The following is a 22,965-nucleotide window of genomic DNA, read 5'->3' on the forward strand; positions in this document are numbered from 1 at the left end:
AAAGTAAGCTCGTCACAAAAGGACAAATACCGTATGATTTCGCGTATTTGAAGTACCTAGAGAGTCAGGTTCATAGAGACAGAAAGCAGAATGGTGGTTGCCAGGGGCTGAGGGATGGGGGAATGGGAAAATAGTATTTAATGGGTATGGAGTTTCAGTATGAGGTGATGAGAAAGTTCTGGAGATGGACAGTGATGGTGGTTCCACAGTGCTTGTGAATATTTACCTAACGGCCCTGAACCGTATACTTAAAAATGGCTAAAAAGAACAAATTTTATATTATGTATGCCTTACCACAGTAAAAGCAGAAGTCAAAAGGTGGATTTACTCAGAATCACTTAGTGAGATGTGAAAACATCTATAACGTATCTAGTTCTGCCTGTCTGGATTTTGAGCCTCCGGTAAGTCTTTCTCTTTCTCTAGTTTCTCTGAAAACATCCCTCTTTTCTCTATTATTTGTTCACTGAATCCGTTCTGTACATACAGTGGGACTGTACCACTTGACTGCAGTGTGTACGGCTGACAGGTTACTACTCAGCTTTCCATGGGATTAGAATATTGTTTTATACCATTATCACTTTCTTCGGTAGCAAAAATGTAATGTATCGAATAGCCTTATTTTGTCACAGACACTCAGCATTTATTGGGTAAAATGAGGGTTGAGATTTAGCAGTCATCAGCACGTAGGCGGTTTCTAAAGCTAAGGGAATGGATGAGGTCTCCTGCTCGGGTAGAGTGTCACGTGAGAAGAGGAACGGGGAGGGAACCATGCTGACCCCTGCATTGGGCACGAATGAATTTGACAGTCGATAACAAAAATCATGACGACAGTAGTTTAAACAAGTCAGGGGATGTTCTGTGAGGGAAAATAAACAAAGAGTTGGAGGTAGATGGTTCTGAGGTTGATACAGCTTCCCAAAAGTGAGGAATCTACTCTCGTTAGCTTCCTGCTCCTGTGTTTCGAATGTGGCTTTCATCCTTACGATCCTGGAAGTTTTTGTAACAGGAGGGAGGGAGAAAAGGATGAAATTGCTTTCTAAATAAGGATAACTTCTAATTCTTTATCTCCTGCTTCCATTCTTAAAATCTACTTACTTAAAATCTACTTACACGTATATCCATAGTGGAATCAGATATTTTTTCTACGTAGATTTTCAGTCCCTCCCTTCTTTTCTCCTTTTCCAGTGATTTTTCTCTCTTTCCAGAGAACTGTTTGCTCTTCTGGATTATCTTGTTCCGTTAGTGGCACACCCATTCAAATTGAGAAAGTTGGTTATCTTTGATTTAAGCCTTTTGGGATGATCACAGAATTCTGTCGTATCATTTAGTGTAAAGTCTGAACTTTTTTCTCTTTTCTACTAATCCACTTTTTGGTTGCACTGAACGTACTCTTCCTTGAATAGATCTTATTATTTTCATCTGCCTGTATTCTCCTTTGTGGAATGTCTTTCTTTCTCAATGAATTCCTTCTTTCTTCAGGCCCTCGCTAAATGTCACCTCTTTTGCAATGCATGTTCTGACATTGGTTTCTCTCCAGAAATGCTTATGTTTTGACCTGAAATTATTTTGAACATATCTTTACTTTTGTATCGTACTATGTGATGTGATTATTTGCTTGTGTCTGTCTCTTCCACTGACCTATGAACTCTTTGAGGGCAGTGAAATGCTATATTTGCTTTTTTATCCTTGAAACTGAGCAAAATGCTTGACAATTGTAGGTCCTTGGTAAATGGTTGAAATGATAAATTCTTAAATGAGAAAGACTGTTTTTTCTCATAAGATGTGAAGTTACGATATGTAATGTCCAAAATTTCCTGTAGCTTTTTTAAACTTGTATGATTGATGTTGAAAGTTTGATATTCCAATATTATAAAAGATTGTTATGTTATTAAATTTTGAGTTTCATTTCTGATATAGAAACATAGCCATACAGTTTCAAAAAATTTTTTTTAAGTTTATTTCATTTGAATTTTTCTCTAATTAGGTAATTTTAATTCCTCATTTTAGGGATCTAGAAACAGAAGGAAAAAAATCAATGATAAGTATTTTTTAAATGAATGGAAATGGTAAACCAAGGAGATATGCAGATCGTTATCTAATTAACTGAACTGTACCATTCAGCCATCTAAAAATAATCACTTTCCAGAGAAGCATAGGTTTTTAATCATTTGAATAATTTATTTTTTTATGTATTTGAGAAAAAGTTCAGTTGAATTGTTGATACTTTATGAGAATGCCTGGAGTATATTTTGAAATTGATGGAGAGATTTCCTTTGATGAACAGTGATTCTGAGTATTACTTCTTTATGTTATTTCCTTCCCGTCAGTTGGTTTTAATGGGCTATGTTCGGGGAAACGTTGCAATTATGTGTTCCTCAGAATTTCTCTATTAACTGATACCTTTATAATGGTAAAATAACCTTATTTTGTCATAAACTGTTACTTCCCAAAAGAAGTAGAATAATCTTTTTTTCTGTTATCAATTACTGTTGTTGGCAACTCTGTAAGTATAGAAATGATATTAAATATACTATTTGAGACTATGCTTATGTTAAATCATCGTTTCTAAGTTAGTGTCTTGACTTTTGATGTGCCCTGAACTGTGTAGTTCTAAACAGTAATTTGATAATGGCATCGGTGGCTGTTTCAAAATTATACCTCTTCATAATACTGCCTTCTGAGAGCTGTTACTTTAAAAGGCTTGTTTTTCTGCCTTATACTGACCCCTGTGCCTTCTCTGTTTGTGCCTTGTTAAGTCAGGATTTAGATGTTCCCTCTGTGTTTTGCTCTGGTGTATAGATGCCTCCATTTGCACATCCTTTTCCAAACTATTTATAGGGTCTGTCTGCTAGCTAAAAGACTGTTGGTGATTCCATAATGTATGGACATTTGATCATAGTACTTTTAAGAACGGTTGTATTAGGGTCACACCTTGAAACCTGGCTATATACATTGGTTAATATCTAAAATTCCTTTAATTCTTTAAAAGCCTGATTCTTAGAGTTTGTCTGTTTTCAAGAAATTTAAGAAATGTTCCTCTTTCTGTGTAATCTTGTGTCTGAGAAAACAAAGAGAACATTGTAAAAAACCATGGCAGTTAAGTGAATAAACTAATGAGAACATCGCCTGTTGTATTTTGGTATTAATGAAAATCGTGAAGAACACTCTAGCGGTGGGTCAGTGGTTAGAGTAGACGTCATCTCAGCTCACGTAGGGGACAGTCGACGTAGCAGCTTCTGAGAGTTCCCTTCTCTGTCTCTGCTTGCTTGATTTCAGAAGACATCTTAAGTGTACGTAATACTTCTGTTCCCTGTAGAGGCTTCTCTGTATGGGAATTTCTGTAAGTTATGCATTGCTGAACTTTTACCGATTTGTACATGGCTGCATATGTACATTGCTACTTTGCATAGAAGCGTACACAGTTTTTGTGTTAAAGTCATTATAGTTGATGGAGAAGGTCTATTTGTAAAGAATGCTATGCATTATCAGTGTAAGAAAGAAGGGTTAACTGATAGTGGTTTCAGTTTGGTTTACCTGGTGCAGGTATTAGGATGGTTGTATGGTGTGTGGTAATTAGAGCATTTTTAGTGATAAATTAATCACATAAGAATTTTAAATAAATCCGTACCTTGGAATAGGGTAGGACTAAATGGTGATGGGTTTAATTTTCTACGATACAGCCTCATTTTTAAATTTCTGTACGTAAGAGTAAAAGATTGAAAATGCAAAGCCATTAAAAACAATAGGATGATTTTTTTATTTCCTTTTTTTAAATATTTGCTTATGTTTGAGAGAGAGACAGAGTGTGAGGGGGGAGGGGCAGAGAGAGGGAGACACAGAATTCGAAGCAGGCTCCAGGCTCTGAGCTGTCAGCACAGAGCCTGCACGGGGCTCAAACCCATGAACCTTGAGATTGTGACCTGAGCCAACATCAGATGCTTAACTGACTGAGCCACCCAGGTGCCCCTTCATTTTTATTTTTGATTTAAATATAAAGTAGCACATGGTGAGAAAAAAGTTTGTAAACTGGAAGGTTGGAGGTGAAAATGATACAGAAATCTTATTTTTTCCTTAATTATTTAGGCCCAGAGGATAAGTGAATAATGAATAATAAAATATAACATAATGAATGTGATTTTATTCGTTATTCATATAACATTCAATATTCAATATAATGAAAAATACTTGTTTGTAGGTGTTATTTTTTTTTTTTTATGTTCTTTAACATTTTGAATAATGTCAGAATTTGTAAATAGAATTGTCACAGAAAGGACTATTTTTTTTTTTTCTCTTTACAGTGCGGTGGCTTTATTTTATTTGGGGTTTATTACTAGAATTTTATTACTAAATGTGGGTGCTGGGTGCTGTGGTATTTAATGGAACCACTCTTTGCCAAGTCTGGAACTCATTGCACCTGCCGTTCAGATCAGAGCTTGGTGTTCAGTTGGGTCAGCGATTCTCAAACTTCTGGGTCTCAGGATCCTTTTTTACAATTGAAACTTCTTGAAGATCCCAGAGAACTTTAGTTGTTGTGAGTTAGAGCTATTATTTACCACATGAGAAATTAAAACAAATATAAAAACACTGGTATGTTAATTCATTTTAAAATGGCACTAATGTTTTAAAATCCCAACTAACCATATTTTCCAAATCAAAAAACTGTGAGAAAAGTGCCCTTGTTTTACAAATTTGCACAATTCTTTAATATCTGGCTTATGAGAACACAGCTAGATTCTCCTGTCATCTTCATTACTCAGTCTGTTGCCATATCGCATGTCGTATAGTCTCTACAAAATTAGCCTGTTCGCTTGTGAGAGAATAAGAGTGAAAAAGGTAAATGACGTCTTAGTATTATTATAAAAATAATTTTGATGTCAGTGACCTGAAAGGGTTTCGTGGACCACCCATCCATTCCCCCACGTATCTCCAAACCACATGTCGAGAGCTACTGACTTGAGATAGAAGCCTTTATCTTAAAGGTTGAGAAGGCCTTAAAGTAAAACTTCTTTGGAAAAGGAAGTTTTCTATGTGATAATTCTCTATAGTATTTCTAATCAGATTTTAGGTTTTCTTAGTCACCTCTGTGGGGTTGAAATTTCCCAGTCAGAGCCTGAATGCTTTTGTTCTGATCCTTCCTAGATGAACAATATGAAAATGGAAAATGGAAAGAAACATCATGATATTCCTTCTTTTAATGACAGGCTACACTATCACCCAACTGGAGGGAACTGAAGTACTTGACCGTGTGGCACAAAGTACTACGCAGTCTTTAAGAGTGTTTGTTAGACCTCCTAATGTTGTGACTTGAATTAATTAATATTGTTTTGTCATGGAAATAGCTGAACTATAAATAATGAAGTGTTTAATGAAATTAATTTTGGGAAACTACGGGTGAGATTGTATTTTCAAATAATATGTGAATTTTGTATTCTTGCCCATTCTTCAAATTCTCTTGGAGAAAAAAAAGTATACTTGTCTTGAAAATGAGGGCTGCGTAGTATTCCATTGTGTATACACAATGGAATACTACGTGGCAATCAGAAAGAATGAAATATGGCCTTTTGTAGCAACGTGGATGGAACTGGAGAGTGTGATGCTAAGTGAAATAAGCCATACAGAGAAAGACAGATACCATATGGTTTCACTCTTATGTGGATCCTGAGAAACGTAACAGAAACCCATGGGGGAGGGGAAGGAAAAAAAAAAAGAGGTTAGAGTGGAAGAGAGCCAAAGCATAAGAGACTGTTAAAAACGGAGAACAAACTGAGGGTTGATGGGGGGTGGGAGGGAGGGGAGGGTGGGGGATGGGTATTGAGGAGGGCACCTTTTGGGATGAGCACTGAGTGTTGTATGGAAACCAATTTGACAATAAATTTCATATATTGGAAAAAAAATAAAAAAATAAAAATTCTCAAAAAAAAAAAAATGAGGGCTGCCAGTAAGCATCAGTGATATTGGAAGTTATCAGAACTGACATTCATAAATTCACAGTGGATGACCCTTTATAGCTGGCTCTTTATGGTAGTCTCAGAAATAATTTTAGAATTGTGTGACATATACGTTTATACTTGAAAATTCACTGGTTGTAAGACCAAGCTTGCTCTTGCCCTTCGGTTGGATTGCATTCATGCGACTCAGTCCCCAGATACTTTGATCAAGATACTTTGATACTTTGATAAAGGGGTTAGTAACTTAACCCCTTTCTTACTATTCTTGCTAAGCCTTCTTTCTGCCCTGTGTGCTCTCCTTTTGCGCCCTCTTTTCCTTCACCTGTCTTTCTTCCAGAAACCCTCTTTCCTGTGGTCTTGCTTTCCATACTCATATTGGCTGTGGTGGTGGTGTTTTATTTTTGCTTAGGGTACTCCCCAGCCCCTGTTTGTTATTTGCAATGTTTCCTAACTCCTAGCAATTTAATTTGTTTGCTCAGTGTTAGAAAACTGCCCAGACTTGTCCTGGGAAATGAATTCTATTTTGACCTTTACAGTGTTTGCTTTATGTTGTTCATTTACAAAAAAAAATTACAACTTTTGATTTTGTCCTTCAGTGACATGAGATTCATGTTGAAATACGTTATTAATACTTACCTGAGAAGTTTCTACACTCATTGGTTTATAGAACCTTATGTATCTTAAGGAGTCATTTAGAGTTGATTATCTTTTGTTATTCGCCATCTATGCTGACTCGTATTTGAAGGTAAAATTATATTACGTGATAAAGCTGAGGTATTTTCATTCAAATTGAAGACTCCGTGTCTGTTTAATTTACTCAGTGAAATGTAATACTGTGTATGGAATTTAGCCATCTTGGGTAAGTTAGAGATACATTCTTTTGAAATGCTTTGAAACTATTAAAGAAAGGAAATTTTGGAGAAACCTGAAGCAATTTTTGTCCCTTTACTGATCTTTGTCATGGTGTTATTATAGAAATACGAAGGTGTTTTATGTAAATAGCTTGATTGAATGTACATGGTTGGTATGCAGTAATTCTCCTCCCCACGGCCGAGTTGGCTTATCTGAAGCAGAGCAGAGCAGATTTACTTATGCACGCTTTTCCTCATCTAGGAGAAATTGTGTGTGAATAATTACAAATTTCGTGTCATGCTTAATAGAGATAGTTTGGTAAGAGGAGATTGGAAGGTTGGGTCAGAAGAGAAGTTGGCAGCTTGGATGGCAGAACTAGGGTAGAAATTTTTGAGATGCAGCCTTAGAAGAGTTCAAAATGAGGCAGAGCAAATCTGAGCCTTCGAAACGGTTCTTTTTGTTAGTGAGGTGTGGTGGGAAGGCAGGGGGAAGCCAAACTTAGATTATAGGGCCACAGAGTCCCAACGGGTGTCCCTTGCTTTGTTTCTAGGAGCTCCAGAATGAAGCTAATGGTTGATAAGAGTAGGGGTAAACCTATGTAACTTTCAGCGTTGGGGAGACTGTTTTGGGAACTACTTCCTGCTCAGTGACAGTTAGTTCGCAGATTAAATAAATGTAGCCTAAATCTTTTAACAATTCAAGTTTTTCTTCGCGGTCCCAGAGGAATCCAAATCATGAGCATTTTATTCCTGGTTGCAAAAATAGCATGTGTTCTTCTTAACAGTTTGGAAAAGTTCAAAAAAATATAAAACTGGAAGGAGAAATCAACTGTGCTTCCAGTAATCGCTGTTAGCTTTGTGGTTTTTCCTTCTAGTATGTTTGCATATGTGTGTTTAATGAGTCATTAAAGACATTTTATTTTAAAAGTAATGTATGGCTGTTGTAAACAACAAAATTAATTGATCACTTTAGAATCGTAACAGTAGCAGAAGTTTGCCCTTCACAGTTTTCTCTAAAGGTAGTTAAAGGTTGTGTTATGTTCCACAGTATGGGTATGACATAATTGGTTTAATTCGTCGGGGGGTTGATGAATGTGTAGGTGGTTCCCAGTTGCTTTTTTTTTTTACACTGTTAACAACCATGCAGCTTGAACATAGTTGTATGCATACATTTGCTTATTTTGAAAACTTTAGGGTACTTTTCCTCCAAAAACATCCCAATTCATGTTCTCCCCAATCAAGTTTTTAACTCAACTTTGTAAATCTCGGTTAATTAGCTTTTAAATTATAAATACCCTTCTGATACTATACTAAAACTTGACCAGTGATAGTTTCTTAAAGTTGCAGTGTAGAGTTAGTAGACATCAAAACAAAACAAAACAAAACAACTTTTCCTACTCTTTCTTACATTAAAATCCCTTGTACTTTATAACAAGATCATTTGCCTGTGCATGATTTTGTAAATACATGCATTGGTGACTGGGAACATACTGGTTTACTGAAACAGATTTTCAAATATCGCCGTATTCATTACCTAACAATTAGGGCATAATAATTACTGTCACTACAGTTTCATCAGAAAAAAGGTACTGTGTTTTTCTCTTTTTATTTTTTTAAGTAATATAAAATTTTTATCTATCTATATCTATCTATCTATCTATCTATCTATCTATTTATCTATCTATCTATCGAAGGAAAGAGAGGGTCTCAAGCAGGCTCCACAGCATTGTGAGTGATGAACCTGGAGATCGTGACTTGAGCAGAAATCAGGAGTCATTGCTTAACTGACTGAGTTACCTGAGTCACCCAGGCACCCCATGTGTTTTTCTCTTTTTAGTATTGGGAAGCTTTCAAAGGTCATCCTGGCAGAAATGAATTTAGCCAAAATACGGTTTTTACGTGAAAGGTTGAATTTTATTATTGGTAACAAATAGGAATGAGTAGTTATTTCACTTTTTCTTTCTTTAAAAAAAAAATTTTTTTTTAATGTTTATTTTTGAGAGAGAGAGTCAGAGCACGAACACAAGCAGGGGAGACATGGGAGAGAGAGGGAGACGTGGAATCTGAAGCAGTCTCCAGGCTCTGAGCTGTCAGCACAGAGCCCGATGCAGGGCTCAAACCCACCGACTGTGAGATCATGACCTGAGCTGAAGTCCCATGCTCAACTGACTGAGCCACCCAGGCGCCCCTATTTCACTTTTTCTTAAAATAGGAGACTCTGTTTCCTAGAATGTCTTTCTTTCTTTCTTTCTTTCTTTCTTTCTTTCTTTCTTTCTTTCTTTCTTTCTTCTTCCTTCCTTCCTTCCTTCCTTCCTTCCTTCCTTTCGTCCTTCCTTCCTTCCTTCCTTCCTTTCGTTCTTTCTTTCTTTCTTTCCTCTTTTTTTTTTTTAACTTCATTGCACTGTTAAATGCAAGAGGTAAAAGTGAACATCTTTGTCTTACTCTCAGTCACAAATGGAAAGCATTCAGTCTTTCACCATTAAATATGATGGTAGCTGAGAGTTTCTCTTAGATGTCCTTTACCAGGTGGAGGAAGTTACCTTCTGTTCCAGATTCGCAGATGCTTTCTCCATCTCTATTAAGATGATGACTGGTTTTTCGTATTTATTCTGTTACTCTGATGAGTTACGTTGGTGGATTTTGGAATGTTCACCTCAACTTGCGTCCCTGGGCTAAATTATCCTTGATCATGGTGTCTTGTCCATTCTTAATCCCTAATGTTTCTCCTAGTCCCACAGGGATGTATTGGATGTTCAGTAAGCATTTGTTGAATTAAGACAGTGAGATTTCTTACATGATTTTCTATTCTTGGAAACCTTTGAACACATTTGAATAAATCAGTCATTTAATAAACCAAAATATATTGCTACCTTATTGAGCGATCATTTCACAACAACTTCAATTAGTAGGAGTGTAGGTGATGACTCAGAAGGAAGTCAAAAAGCTCTTTGACAGTCCTTTCATTGAAGAGCTTCAGAACATGTTTATTTTTACATTCCGTATATAGTCCTAACAAGCTTGATGATCTGGTTCTCTTGCCTCCTACAGATCAGAAGCAACAAGCCAGAGCGTAGGAGATACTAGAGATTGCTAAATTAAGAGTATAAAGATTAACAACTGTCAGTGGCAGAGAGGGGAAAAAAGGCATTGTAGGAATAATTTTAAAAGCTTAGTAGCTGGGAACTCTTCATGTCTTAATTGCGGTTCCAGGCTCTTAACAGCATAATAAAAGCAGCGTAGAGCATAATAAAAGTAGCATTTTCGAGTTGGAATACACTTCAGTGAGCTTCTCATTGACTATTTCTGAACTTGCTTTCTGCTTTTACAACATGTGAGGGGTAGATCTGACACATGCATCCGGGACTGGCTCTGGCAAGAGTGGCTTACACCAAAATAGTGATTCCCAGTGGCAAAGGGAAATTTGTAAGTTGGGTGGGTGTGTGTGTGCGTCCCCCTAGTGGGACCTTAATCACCTCACCTTTGTCACATAACATAACCTGATCATGAGAGTGAAATCCGGGGTCTCACCCCCACTCACAAGGAGGGAATCAGCTGGGGTGGGTGCACCCGAGGTTGAGGATCCTGGCGGGTGAGCCCAGTGTGATGTTTGCCTCAGGGTTATTAAAGAGAGCAGTCTCTTCTGTGTTAAAATAAAAATTGAATCTTTCCTATGTGACAGGCATTTCTCTAGGCCCTGGAAACATGAGGCTAAGACGCGCAGCCCCGCCCCCGTGTCTGGTGCGGTGTTGGAGACCCACAGTGGAGCACTGTGTGTAATGTAATGAGCTGCAGTAGAGGTGTAACCAGGCTACACAGTGAACGTCCAGGAGAAGGTGCAGTGAGGGAGAACATTGGCTCGGGAAGAGTTAAGTGTGCGAATGGAAAAAATGAACACGTTGCTGCAGTTCTTGAAGACACAGAGAATGCTTAAAACTGCTCGTTGATTTTCCAGGAAGGGCAGTTTGGGATTCAGGATGAGGAAACAATTAAAATCCTTCTTCTTTCCCCCCCAGATGGTATACCTCAAGTTTACTATTTTGGCCCGTGTGGTAAATACAACGCCATGGTGCTCGAACTGCTCGGACCTAGTTTGGAAGATTTGTTTGACCTGTGTGACAGGACGTTTTCTCTGAAGACGGTTCTCATGATCGCTATCCAGCTGGTAAGGCAAGCAGGAGGCTCTGAGGCTGATCGAACTGCCGTGCGGTTCGTTTGGTCCCACGTTTATGTTGAAAGTTTAAAGTCTGTTCTCTTTACAGAACGCGTGACCTCATGAAGTTTCTGCTTTTCCTCCCATTGTCTTTTTAGGATGCAAATAACTTAAAATAACTGAGCCAAGTGTATTTTATTTGGGTGGAAGAATTAATATGTTAACTGCTTTCAGATCAGAATGCTGAGCTTGAGAATGGTTTCCAGCCCTCTTTTCATGTCACTGATGAGTGCTTAGAAAAGAGAGCCCTCGGAAACAGGGTTTATAATGTTAGTCATAAATTCTAATGGCCTAGAAAAAGAAGAAACAATGGAAAGTCTTATAAATTATTGAAATCTCAGGGAGCCTATGGGAAAACAGCTTAAGAGGATGATTTAAGGTAGTTTTGAAATCAACTCCAGTAGTATGTTCCAGAAATCTCAGAATGGTTTTCCTCCATTGACTCATTAATTTATCCTATGGTACTGTTCACATATGTACTTAAAGCTATTTATGCAACGATGTTTGTCATAAAATGGGAAACAACCCAAATGGAGAGAAATAATAGGGTTAGTTGAGTAAATTATTCATAGCCATAAAATAGTACCCAGCCATTAAAAAGTGTGTATTAAAAGAATGTCTTATAACCTGGAAAATGCTCGTAATATATCATTAATGAAAAGTGTAGGTCATACAATATTGTATACCGTGATCCAGAATTTGTTAACAATCTAAAATGGCCTAAGTGGCTATATGTTTACATTGTGTTGTCGACCATTATTATCACTAAATGAAGCAATTTTATTTTCTTATTTATGATGTCCTATTTTGTGACAGTTTGTAGTATATTACTATATTATGTGAATATCACATATAGTATGTATACATTCACTATATACTATATATCGTATATAATATATACTATATTATGTGAACGTGTACTGTATAATCATTAGAGTGGTATCCCAGAGTTTTCTGGTTTCAAGATCTTTTAAAATGTTTAATACCTAAGGAAAGACACGAGTAAGTTATAAAAAAAGAAGAAAGATATCCCAAAGGGTACTGTGTTGTTTTCATTTAACAGTTTAGACTCTAAGTTTCTTTAATATAACTGTAAAAGTTGCTTGGTGATTGAAATAATTGGTAAGAACAAATTGCAACTTTATGAATATGTCTGTTTATACGTCTCAGTTCAAGAGTTAGTAAAGCTTTTTGATTGTCTGAGGTGGCATCATCTGTAAGCGCTGACTGAATCAGGCTTACCAATATGAAAGGCATTCATGAAATTCAAATACTTGATTTATAAGTGATCATAGTAATACTGAAAGCAAAGACTTTTAGGCATAACTGGATATATATTTGAGAAACTGTAGACTGATACCATGTTATTTGTAATGGGTTGAAACAATTTCTGATTTTTATGTTGTTTTCATTATAAGAATTTCATCTTGTGTCTATCATGCTTTTTTATGCTAGTCAAAGCCTAAAATAAAACATTCTTTCTTTTTGTTGTTGTTTTTGTGAATCAAGATTTCTCGCATGGAATATGTCCATTCAAAGAACTTGATATACAGAGATGTAAAACCTGAGAACTTCTTAATAGGACGACCAGGAAACAAAACCCAGCAAGTTATTCATATTATAGATTTTGGTTTGGCAAAGGAATATATCGATCCAGAGACAAAGAAACACATACCATACAGAGAACACAAGAGCCTTACAGGAACAGCTAGATATATGAGCATAAACACACATTTAGGAAAAGGTATGTGTACCTTTTGTAAGTATGGAATTTGAATTCAGTGCCTATGCAAACAGTGCGAGTTTTTATTTGTTATTATGGTTCAGTTTTGGGGGGCTTACACTTGCTTCTGTTGTAATTTTTATTTATCCCGTCTAGCTAGAGTTTATATTTAATAAAACTCTTTTAAAGTAAGGTGCCCTAGAGTAAATGAATGGCAAATTTCTTATTTTACTGTGTCTGTTTTTTATATGACAACTCGAAATGTTCAACTTTGATACATTTTAGGTTGATGCATTTGATAATTTTTGTTAAAGAATATGAGAGAATCCTTAACTGTGGCTGAATTTAGTGTGTGAAGATTCTTGATTGAGACTGTGGCTCTCTGATAACAGCTAGCCAGGGAGACATGGCATCCTGCCCAGTACGTTTAATGCTAGAAGTACACACCTTAGTGGTTTTCTTCAGTGTAGAAACTATATGACTTCGGGCAAATTATTTAACTTTTTTGAAGGGAGTTCCTTATTAATAGAAAGGATAAACTAAGATCAATCTCACAGAGTTCTTAAAGGCTTTTTTTTTTTTTTTTCCCTGTCCAGAATCCAGTTCAGGACCACACATTTCATCTACTTGTCACATCTCTCTAGTCTGTTTTTATTTAGAACACTCCCTTGCTTTTCTTTGCGGTTCACGGCCTTCATATTTCTGTGGAGTACATACAGGGTATTTTATAAGCTGTCCTCAATTTGAGTTTGATCATTTCTTCATGACCATATTTGGATATGCATTTGTCGCACAAATACACAAGCGCTGGGTTGTCAGTGCATCGTGTCAGGAGGCATGTGATGTCACTTGGTTGCAAGTAGTTTTGGTCACTTGCTTAGGGTACTGTCTGCTAAGTTCTTCTACCTACCAGTTTCCTATTTTCCCTTTGTAATTAAAAATAATTTGTAAGCAGATTTTTGAGATGATGTAAATATAAGTATGTTGTTCCCATTAAATTCTACCCACTGGATTTAGTATCCGTTGATGATTTTCTAATTTATCATTCCTTGTGTATTCATTGGTTGATAATCTAATGTAAGCAAAAGCTTTTACTTCTTTTCCCGTTTATTCACTTATGTCAGTGTGGACTCATGGACTCCTAGCGTACTGACAGCAGTATAGTACCTTACTGTCAGTATTTATTTTGATACTCATACTGTCCCACATTTGGCCACTGGTTGTTCCATCTGGCTGACTGCTCTGTCTTTGTGGCTTGTTCTCACAACTCTTTGAGAACTTCTTTACTTTCTGGTGCAATGAGTTATTATAGATTTACCTTGTAGTTTCTGTGCTCTAGCCCAGAAACAGACATTTCTCCGAGTAGCTCTGGAGCTCCTTTTATTGGGTAATGTTAGGTAGAAACCAAGATTTGGGCACTGGGTATACTCATTGCTACTGTTGTGTTATTGCTGGCCCCGTTGGTGGCGGAACTGAGAAATGCACGTGGGTACATGAATCACATGTACGCACAGATACACACATGCACATATGCCTGCACACGTATGTGCATCTATGCATCTATTAATGCCTATCTAATAAGAATCTTGAGTTTATATTGATAGTTTTAATTTCATTCCAACACCACAAAGTAGTGTCCCCCTTTTCCACATTTGTTATTGCCTTCTCTTGTCTGTATTTTTCTGTCTTCTGGGCCGACAGGGAGAAATCTGGCTACCACTTCTCTCTTTACTCATTTTTGGAAGCGTACTACGATCCTCAGAATCTAGTTTCAGAATTGGTAACTGATAACAGTATGTCAAGCAAGCTTACCAAAATTAACAGTATTTGTACTTAATTTACTGAAAAGTTTGTTAAAAAAATTTTTTTTAACATTTATTTATTTTTGAGAGGTACAGAGAGAGAGAGCAAGAGAGCACCAGTTGGGGAGGAGAAGAGGGAGAGAGGGAGACATAGAATCTGGAGCAGGCTCCAGGCGCTGAGCTGTCAGCACAGAGCCTGACATGGGGCTCAAACCCACTGTGAGACCATGACCTGAGCCGAAGTGGGACGCTTATGAGCCACCCAAGTGCCCCCAAAAGTTCATTTCTTAAATTGAAATAGAATTTACATTGAATTAAGTTTATAACATTTGAGTGTATGATTTGTAGTTTTTGACATATGTACACACCTACATAAGCCCCAACTCTGTCAAGATTTAGAACATATCATCATCTCATAGACTTCATTCTTGCTCTTCCCCCACCGTCTCCCAAAGCAGCCATTGCTGTGATTTCTATCATTAATCTAGCATAGTTTTTTTTTTTTTTTTAAGTTTTAGTGTTTTGGTTTTTTTAGTTTTTTAGTTTATTTATTTATTTTGAGAGAGACAGAGCACAAGTGGGGGAAGGGCAGAGTGAGAGGGAGAGAATCCCAACTAGGCTCCCCACTGACAGTGGAGCGCCTTATGTAGGTTTCGAACTCACAAAACTGTGAGATCATGACCTGAGCCGAAATCAAGAGTCACTGACTGAGCAACTGACTATGCGCCCCTTTCATCCATTAATTTTGCTGATTCTGTTGCTTCATATATATGGAATTATCTGGCTTCTTTTGCTCAGTATAAGGTTAGGGTTTGTTTTTCAAGTATCAGTAATTTGTTTCTTTTTAAGGCTAAGTAGTATTCCATTGCATTAATATACCATAAATTATTCTAATGTTGATACACATTTTGATTATTAGCAGGTGTTTACTATTATGAATTTATTTTTTTTATTTTTTTTATTATTTTTTTTTATTTTTTATTTTTTTAAATTTTTTTTTCAACGTTTTTTATTCATTCCTGGGACAGAGAGAGACAGAGCATGAACGGGGTAGGGGCAGAGAGAGAGGGAGACACAGAATCGGAAACAGGCTCCAGGCTCCGAGCCATCAGCCCAGAGCCTGACGCGGGGCTCGAACTCACGGACCGCGAGATCGTGACCTGGCTGAAGCCGGACGCTTAACCGACTGCGCCACCCAGGCGCCCCTATTATGAATTTTTAAATCTTTCAGTGGACATATGTTTTCAGTTCTTTTGGGCAAATACTAAGGTTGGAATTACTGTGTCATGTGGTGGGTATTGTTTAACTTCATAGGAAAGTGCCAGTCAGTACTCCAAAGCATTCATGCCATTTTCTGTTTCCACCAGCAGTAAATGAGAGTTCTGTTTGTTTCATAGTATTGACAGCTTTTTGGTGTTAGCCTTCTTTTTCCTTCTAGCCATTGGAGTAGATATGTGGTGGCATTTTGTTTTGCTTGACTTATGATTCTGAGCACTGTTTCTTGTGCTTGCTTGTTGGCCATTTGCTTATCTTCTTTTGTGATGTGTGCCATTTTATTGTTGATTTGTAGGAATTCTGTAATATTCTGGATATTCATTCTTTCCCAAATATATGTACTGTGAATAGATTCTTCTGGTCTGTGGCTTGCCTGCTCATTTTCTTAATGGTGTCAGTAGATGTGCCCAAGTTGTGAATATTTGTGTGGTCAGTTATTTACCAGTTTTTTGTTTTAGGTTTGCTACTGTTTGAATCCTAAGAAATCTTTGTCCCCGTGAGATGCAGACATTTATGTTTTCTTCTACCATTGAGAATATATTTTTGGATGATGTGAGTTAGAGGCTGAGGTTCTTTTTCTGATGTCATATTCTTTCCCATTGAGTTACTTCTTTGCCTTTCTAAAAAAATCAGTTCTGGGTTATGTTTTTGGTAGTTTATTTTTAAGTCTTACAAACCATGGTCAGTTTTCATATCAGAGGGAGACTTAATTCTCTGCTTTTATTTTACTTATTTATTTATTTTTAAATGTTGATTTATTTCTGAGACAGAGAGAGACAGAGCATGAGTGGGGGAGGGGCAGAGAGAGAGGGAGACCCAGAATTCAAAGCAGGCTCCAGGCTCGAACTGTCAGCACAGAGCCCGACAAGGGGCTCGAACTCACAAACCATGAGATCATGACCTGAGCCGGTCAGTCGCTCAAGCGACTGAGCCACCCAGGTGCCCCAATTCTCTGCTTTTAGATCGCATTGCTGACATCTCACTCACAAGGAAGAACAGACAAACGTAAACCAGTCAGTACTTACCCGGCATCACTGCCCACATGTACCCTAAAGACCTACTTTTTGTACAAGACCTTAGGAGTCATCTGACCCAGCCTTCAACTCGTGGTCGTAGCTTCTTCTCTATCCATTCTTCCCAGACTTATCTGCTGTTTACTGCATGTCCCTGCTTCTTCCTCTCGGTCAGAACAAGTAGCACTTGGAATTTTCCCTGACAGCCTCCTGATAGGAGAGCCATGGTATTTTTTTGTCTTCAGGTGTCTGAAATGCCTGAAAAATGTAAATTTGTCTTTCTTTAAGAAAAGTTTCATGGATCTAAAATTATAAAGCACACGTTGCATTCAGGTGGTGTTTGGGGGAGGGGTTGCCTTTCAATAGCAAACTTTTACGATAGATTTAAAATAAGATTGAGGAGATACACAACTTTCAGGATTGTGTTTGATGTTACAGTCAGGCACACCTGTATGTATATGAGCTGTGTCTGTGAGAGATTTTCATTTTGTGGTAGTTGCTAACAGCCTATTTTATAACAACTAACAAAGGTTCACCACCATTTTATTGTGAGACATGAAGTCACAACTTCCTTATGGCCTGATGTTTTTTTATCTGAACAATGGTAAATGTAACAGCCTTCTATTTGTAGAAATGGCCAAGTGAATCTGATATGTTTGTCCTTGTTAGGAGAAGCCTTCAGAGCTTGGGAAATGGCATTTAACTATTGTAGTCATCTCTTTTTCCTCCTTTTTCAGGAAGAAAACATAAACAAAATATTTCTCGGGCAGGTACTGCAAAGAACAAAAGCTTTAATCTTAAACTTACTTTATCCCATTTGTAAAAGCCCTGCTTCTAGTCTCGATGTAGAACTTGGAAGTAGATGGGCAATGTTAATAGTGAGAAGATTTGTTTGCCAGGTTATGTGAGTTCCTGTTTTTTAAGAAATTAAGAGTAAGCTAAAGTCATGTGAGTTTAAGTGCTGAAGAGTTAAAGCATTTTATAAGTGAGATGGCAGTGAACACAGACTTAGTCGTGTGTGGCGTTTAGAGCACTTGGCTTTGTGAGGAGTCATGAGTAGATAAAAAAGAAAAAGTGGTGAAAATGTGACCTTTTAGTGGCGATTTTTAATTTGTGTATATATAATTGCTGTCTTTCCTACTCTGCCTGGACTTTGGTGATTACATTTAAAGCCTTCTTATTCATTGCTTTATTCTTGTGTATTTAAGGACTTTGTACACACAGGAGCGTTTCGAAATAGAGAATTTGGTCAGACGAACATTTGCGCAGATTTATAAGTATTTTTCCTTTGTGGAGATCAGTGCACTGTTCCAGGTTTAAAAAGGAAAAAGGCGGAAGAAGAGTGTAACATCACATTGTGGAATTTTAGCCTCTTTGTTCCTGTGGTATAGATCTTTTGATCTTAACTGGGTGATTAATATTCGGAAGGCACAGATGTAGTGATTCTCTTGTGTACCTTCTCATACCTTCTTAAGTCCTTGTTTTGGATGCAATCTCACTAAAGCTGTGTGTGACCTGACTTTCTTTGGTCGCCTCTTGTGGAAGCCTTCTTTACCATTTTCATGTCGAATTGTTATTTTAAATTGTGTCTGCTCACGGTCTCCTTTTTAATATCTTTCCAAAGACTTTTTTTTTTTTTTTTTTTTTTTTTTTTGTCAAATGCTTTGAACCTCATTTCATAATCTTCCTTTGGATCCACTCTCTTTTCCCTTCATGAAAAGGCAGCTTTTGTGGAAGTCATTTGAAATTAAGTAAATACCCTGCATTTCTCTTTAGTAGGTAGCATTAGAATTGTCTTGTTTTCAAAATTATTATGGAGTATTCATTAATAAAGAGACTAGGATTTGAGGAATAAACTTCAGTTGCTTTGCAAGTGTTAATCTGTGCTCTGTAGAAGAATTAACATTTCAAGCCACTACGTGGTAAGCTCTCTGAATAAGAGCGAAGGGATCACAGAATTTATGGTTTTACAAAAATGCCTTCTTTCTGTGTTGTCATCTTAGGATGTGATTCATTTAATTTCTAGGTTAATTGCCCAAATTCCTGAAGACAGCTCTTTTAGCCTCCCAAATAGCTTTTTCGCAGTTTAGAAACATGTATTTACGTTTTATAATTATGTTTTAACAGTTTAAAAATGTATTGCACAATCCCTTGCTTTCTGAAGCATGATGAGCATAATTTACATTCTCTGGGTGATTCAGCATCATAATTTTTGCATGATTACTATTATATAGTGATGACCTCAAGTTTAGTGGAGGAATGTTAGGACGTATACCTTGAACTAAATAAGTGTAGAGAAAATGCGTTTAAATAGTAGTGTTTTTTTTTTTTTAAACAGATGTTACTTTTTTTGAACAGTTATTATTTTTTTTTTAAGAGCAGTTTTTGATTCATACCAAAATTAGGCAGAAGGTACACAGGTATTCCTTATATTTCCTGCCCACACACATGCAGCGCTGTCCCCACTATCAACATTCCCCACTAGAGTGGTACATTTGTTATAATTGTTGAACCTGCATTGACACATCCTTATCATCGAGAGTCCATAGTTTACTTTGGGATTTCCTCTTGGTATTGTACGTTCTACGAGTTTGGATAAATTACAATTTTTTTTTTTTAATGTTTGTATTTATTTTTGAGACAGAGACAGAGCCTGAGCAGGGGAGAGGCAGAGAGAGAGGGAGACACAGAATCCGAAGCAGGCTCCAGGCTCTGAGCTGTCAGCACAGAGCCCGACCCAGGGCTTGAACCCGTGAACCGCGAGATCATGACCTGAGCTGAAGTCGGATGCTCAACTGACTAAGCCACCCAAGTGCCCCTGGATAAATTTATAATGACATGTGTCTACCATTATAGTATTATACAGAAGAGTTCCACTTCCCTAGGCATCCTCTATACCTAATATCTTTCCTTCCCCACCAACCCCTCCCTCCCTCCAAACCCCTGGCAACCACTGGTCTTTTTATTTATTGTCTCCATGGTTTTACCTATTCCAGATACCATATAGTCAGAGTTAAGCAATATGTAGCCATTTCAGACTGGCTTCTTTTACTTAGTAATATGCTATGCTTTTAAGGGTTCTGCATGTTTTTCCCTGGCTTGATAGCTCATTTCCTTTTAGTGCTGAATAATATTCCATTGTCTGGATCCTCCATAGTTTATCCACTCATATACTGAAGGATATCTTGGTTGCCTGTAAGTTTGGCATTTATGAGTAAAGGTGCTGTAAACATCCATGTGCAGGTTTTTGTGGGACCTAAGCTTTCAACTCTCTGGATAAACCCCAAGGAGCTCAGTCCTGCATCATATGTTGAGAATATGTTGTAAGGCACCCCCACACTGTCTTCCGAACTGGCCATACCGTTCTGCGCTCCTACCACCGATGAATGGGAGTTCCTGTGGGTCCACATTCTTGCCAGCACTTGGTATTGTTAGTGTTAGACATTTCCACCATCCTAACGGGTTCCTGGGATGAACTCCTATGTGGAAAAGGGCTTTTCCCCTCCACAATACCAAGCAATTCTCAACCACCAGTAGCATGTCTGAGAATTCAACTTAATACTGGCACTATTTATGTGGAGAAAGCATCAGATCCCAAGGTTGAGGATTCTGTCCTGTAAGACTGCTCCCCTCCCCCTCTTCGGGACTCCAGTTTCAAGCTCTGGGCTATTACTGGTGCTTCTGACTGATCAGCTACAGATTAGAGGTTCTAGCTACCTCCTCCTTAAGTTCAATTTATTTGCTAGAATGGTTTCATAGATTCACATTTATCAGTTTATTGTAGGATATGATAAAGGATACAAATGAACAGTCAGATGAAGAGCTATGGACAGTGAAATCCCAAACAAAGGAGCTTCTGTCCCTAAGGGGCTTGGGGCCTGGCTTGGTGGCACATGGGAGTGTTCTGGTTCCCCAAGTGTGGAAGCTCTCCCAAAAGGACCAAAAAGCTGCCCTCCTGGGTTTTTATGGGGGCTTCATTACATAGTCAGGATTCACTAAGTCCATGGCCATTGGTTGATTCAGTCTCCAGCCTCTCCTCACTCCCTGGTGGTTGGGGGGTACAACTAAAAGTTCCAAACCTCAATAATCATGTATGGCCTTCCTGGCAATCAGCCCCTGACCTTGGGTGGGTCCAAAATTTACCTTCATTAATAATAAGACACCCATTTCACCTTTCTGGTTCTGAAGTGTTTTCAGGAGCTATGGATGAAGACCACATATACCTGAGAAATATATTTTGGTTATCTGAGTGACGAAATATATATTTCTTGTAAATCATTATTTCAAGTAGTGCTATCTCATTGTCGTTTTAATTTGTGTTTCCTGATGACATATGATGTGTATGTACCATCTTTTCATGTGCTTATTTGTCATCGATATATCTTCCTTGGTGAGGTGTTTTTGAAGGTCTTTGATCCATTTTTAATCAGGTTGTTTGTTTTTATTATTTTTGATTTTAAGAATTCTTTGTATATTTTGGGTAACAGTGCTTTATGAGACGTATCTTTTGCAAATGTTTTCTCCCAGTCTGTAGCTTATCTTTTTATTCTCCTGAAAGTGGCTTTAGCAGAGCAGAAGTTTTAGTTTTAATGAAGTCCACTTCACCAGTTATTTCTTTCATGAACATGCCTGTGCTTTCATATCTAAAGAGTCATTTCCAAACTCACAGTCATCTAGATTTTCTCCTACATTATATTCTAGGAATTTTATAACTTTTCATTTGACAGGTCTTTGATCCAGTTGTGTTACTTTTGTGGAGGGTGTAAGATCTGTGGCTAGATTTATTTTTTTTATATATCGATATCCAATTGTTCTAGTACTGTTTGTTGGGAAAAAAAAAAAAAAACAAAACAAACCTTTCCTCCCTTCTGTTGCCTTTGCTCAACTGTCAAAGATGAGTTGACAGTATTTACATGGGTCTGTCTTTGGACTGTCTTTTCTCTTCATTGATCTGTTTGTTCACAAATACTGCATTGTGTTGATGACTGTAGCTTTATAGTTAGTCTGAGGGTAGTGTATTTTTTAATAGGGTTTTTTTTTTGGTATTCAGATGTCTTTTAGCCTAGTATTTTTTATCATGGGTAGTGCACCTATTGCTGGTGGTACTTTGCTGTTCCCTTCTTTTGATTTGCTTCTTTTGATAGCCAAACTCACTGGATTTTATCCAATTACGAGAACTGGATTTGAAGAAGACTTCTTCAGGAATTGCATGCATGTGCTGGGTCCTGTTGCTCAGGAAACTTTGTTTTTTGCTAGATTAGGTATCTGGACTGGTGAGTTGTTACTGCACATTGTCTTATATATTTGTGTCTTTTCTTTTCCTGAATAGGTTCGTATTTTCATTTAACAGTACAACCATTTTAATTATGTAATCTCGCAAAAACGTTAATGAGCTCCATGAATCTTGAGGAAGAAGAGTATTTATTTATTTATTTATTTTTTGGTGGGGTACTGGGGGAAAAGTGATTTTTAACTGTTTAGGAGGAAATATAAAGTGAAACTTTTACTTGTTTCTTTTTTTTTTTTTACTTGCTTTAAAAAATGTGAACAGGGTGTATATAATAAGGGCCAAATTACCTTGGGAGTTTTTTTTTCCCCCATGAAACAGAACTGTTGAAGGTCTGAAAAGGTATTCTTTAGTTACTGTGTTTCCAAGATGAAGCCTTCCCTATGACTTATTACTCACTATGTGGTGAAATTTACTTCCTGACTAGTCAGTGGATGAAAGAACACAAGGAAAGAATTAGGAGGAGAAGGAGCATTTCAGACTGAGTTTCAGTAGTGGTTAATTTTACTAGCTTGTTTTTATGGCTTGAGTTTTTAAATACTGTGTAGGTTTTGAGACTAATACTGTTCTTTGAGACAGTCATATAGGCAAGATCTAATCATCATGGCTTGTTGACACCGGTAACTAAAACTTCCAACTTTGGATGGAATTTAGAGGGAAGTGCTTTTTATATTGAGTTCTTCTCCTTAACAAAGAACACACTACTCTAGGGGTCAGTATTTACGATCATTTGGTCTTTTAAACTGCATGCTATATAATATGCAGGTCTTGCCTATGTATTGATAAATTTTCCCCTACATGTTTCACATTTGTTGGTGCTGCTGAAAATGGTATTGCTTTTTAAATTTGTTTTCCA

General features: G+C 37.3%; 1 protein-coding gene across 6 annotated transcripts in view; it reads left to right on the forward strand.

Annotated features, from left to right (window-relative positions):
• Positions 1 to 22,965, forward strand: part of CSNK1G3 (casein kinase 1 gamma 3) — a 100,304-nt gene that overhangs the window by 42,853 nt on the left and 34,486 nt on the right. For all 6 annotated transcript variants that reach the window (XM_049649105.1, XM_049649104.1, XM_049649107.1 and 3 more), the window contains exons 5-6: positions 10,813 to 10,961; positions 12,519 to 12,753. In XM_049649105.1, the coding sequence (XP_049505062.1) occupies positions 10,813 to 10,961; positions 12,519 to 12,753 (384 nt within the window). The remainder of the gene's footprint in view (positions 1 to 10,812; positions 10,962 to 12,518; positions 12,754 to 22,965) is intronic.

Source organism: Panthera uncia (genome assembly GCF_023721935.1).
Source record: "Panthera uncia isolate 11264 chromosome A1 unlocalized genomic scaffold, Puncia_PCG_1.0 HiC_scaffold_17, whole genome shotgun sequence".
In the NCBI taxonomy this organism is placed as follows: Eukaryota; Metazoa; Chordata; class Mammalia; order Carnivora; family Felidae; genus Panthera; species Panthera uncia.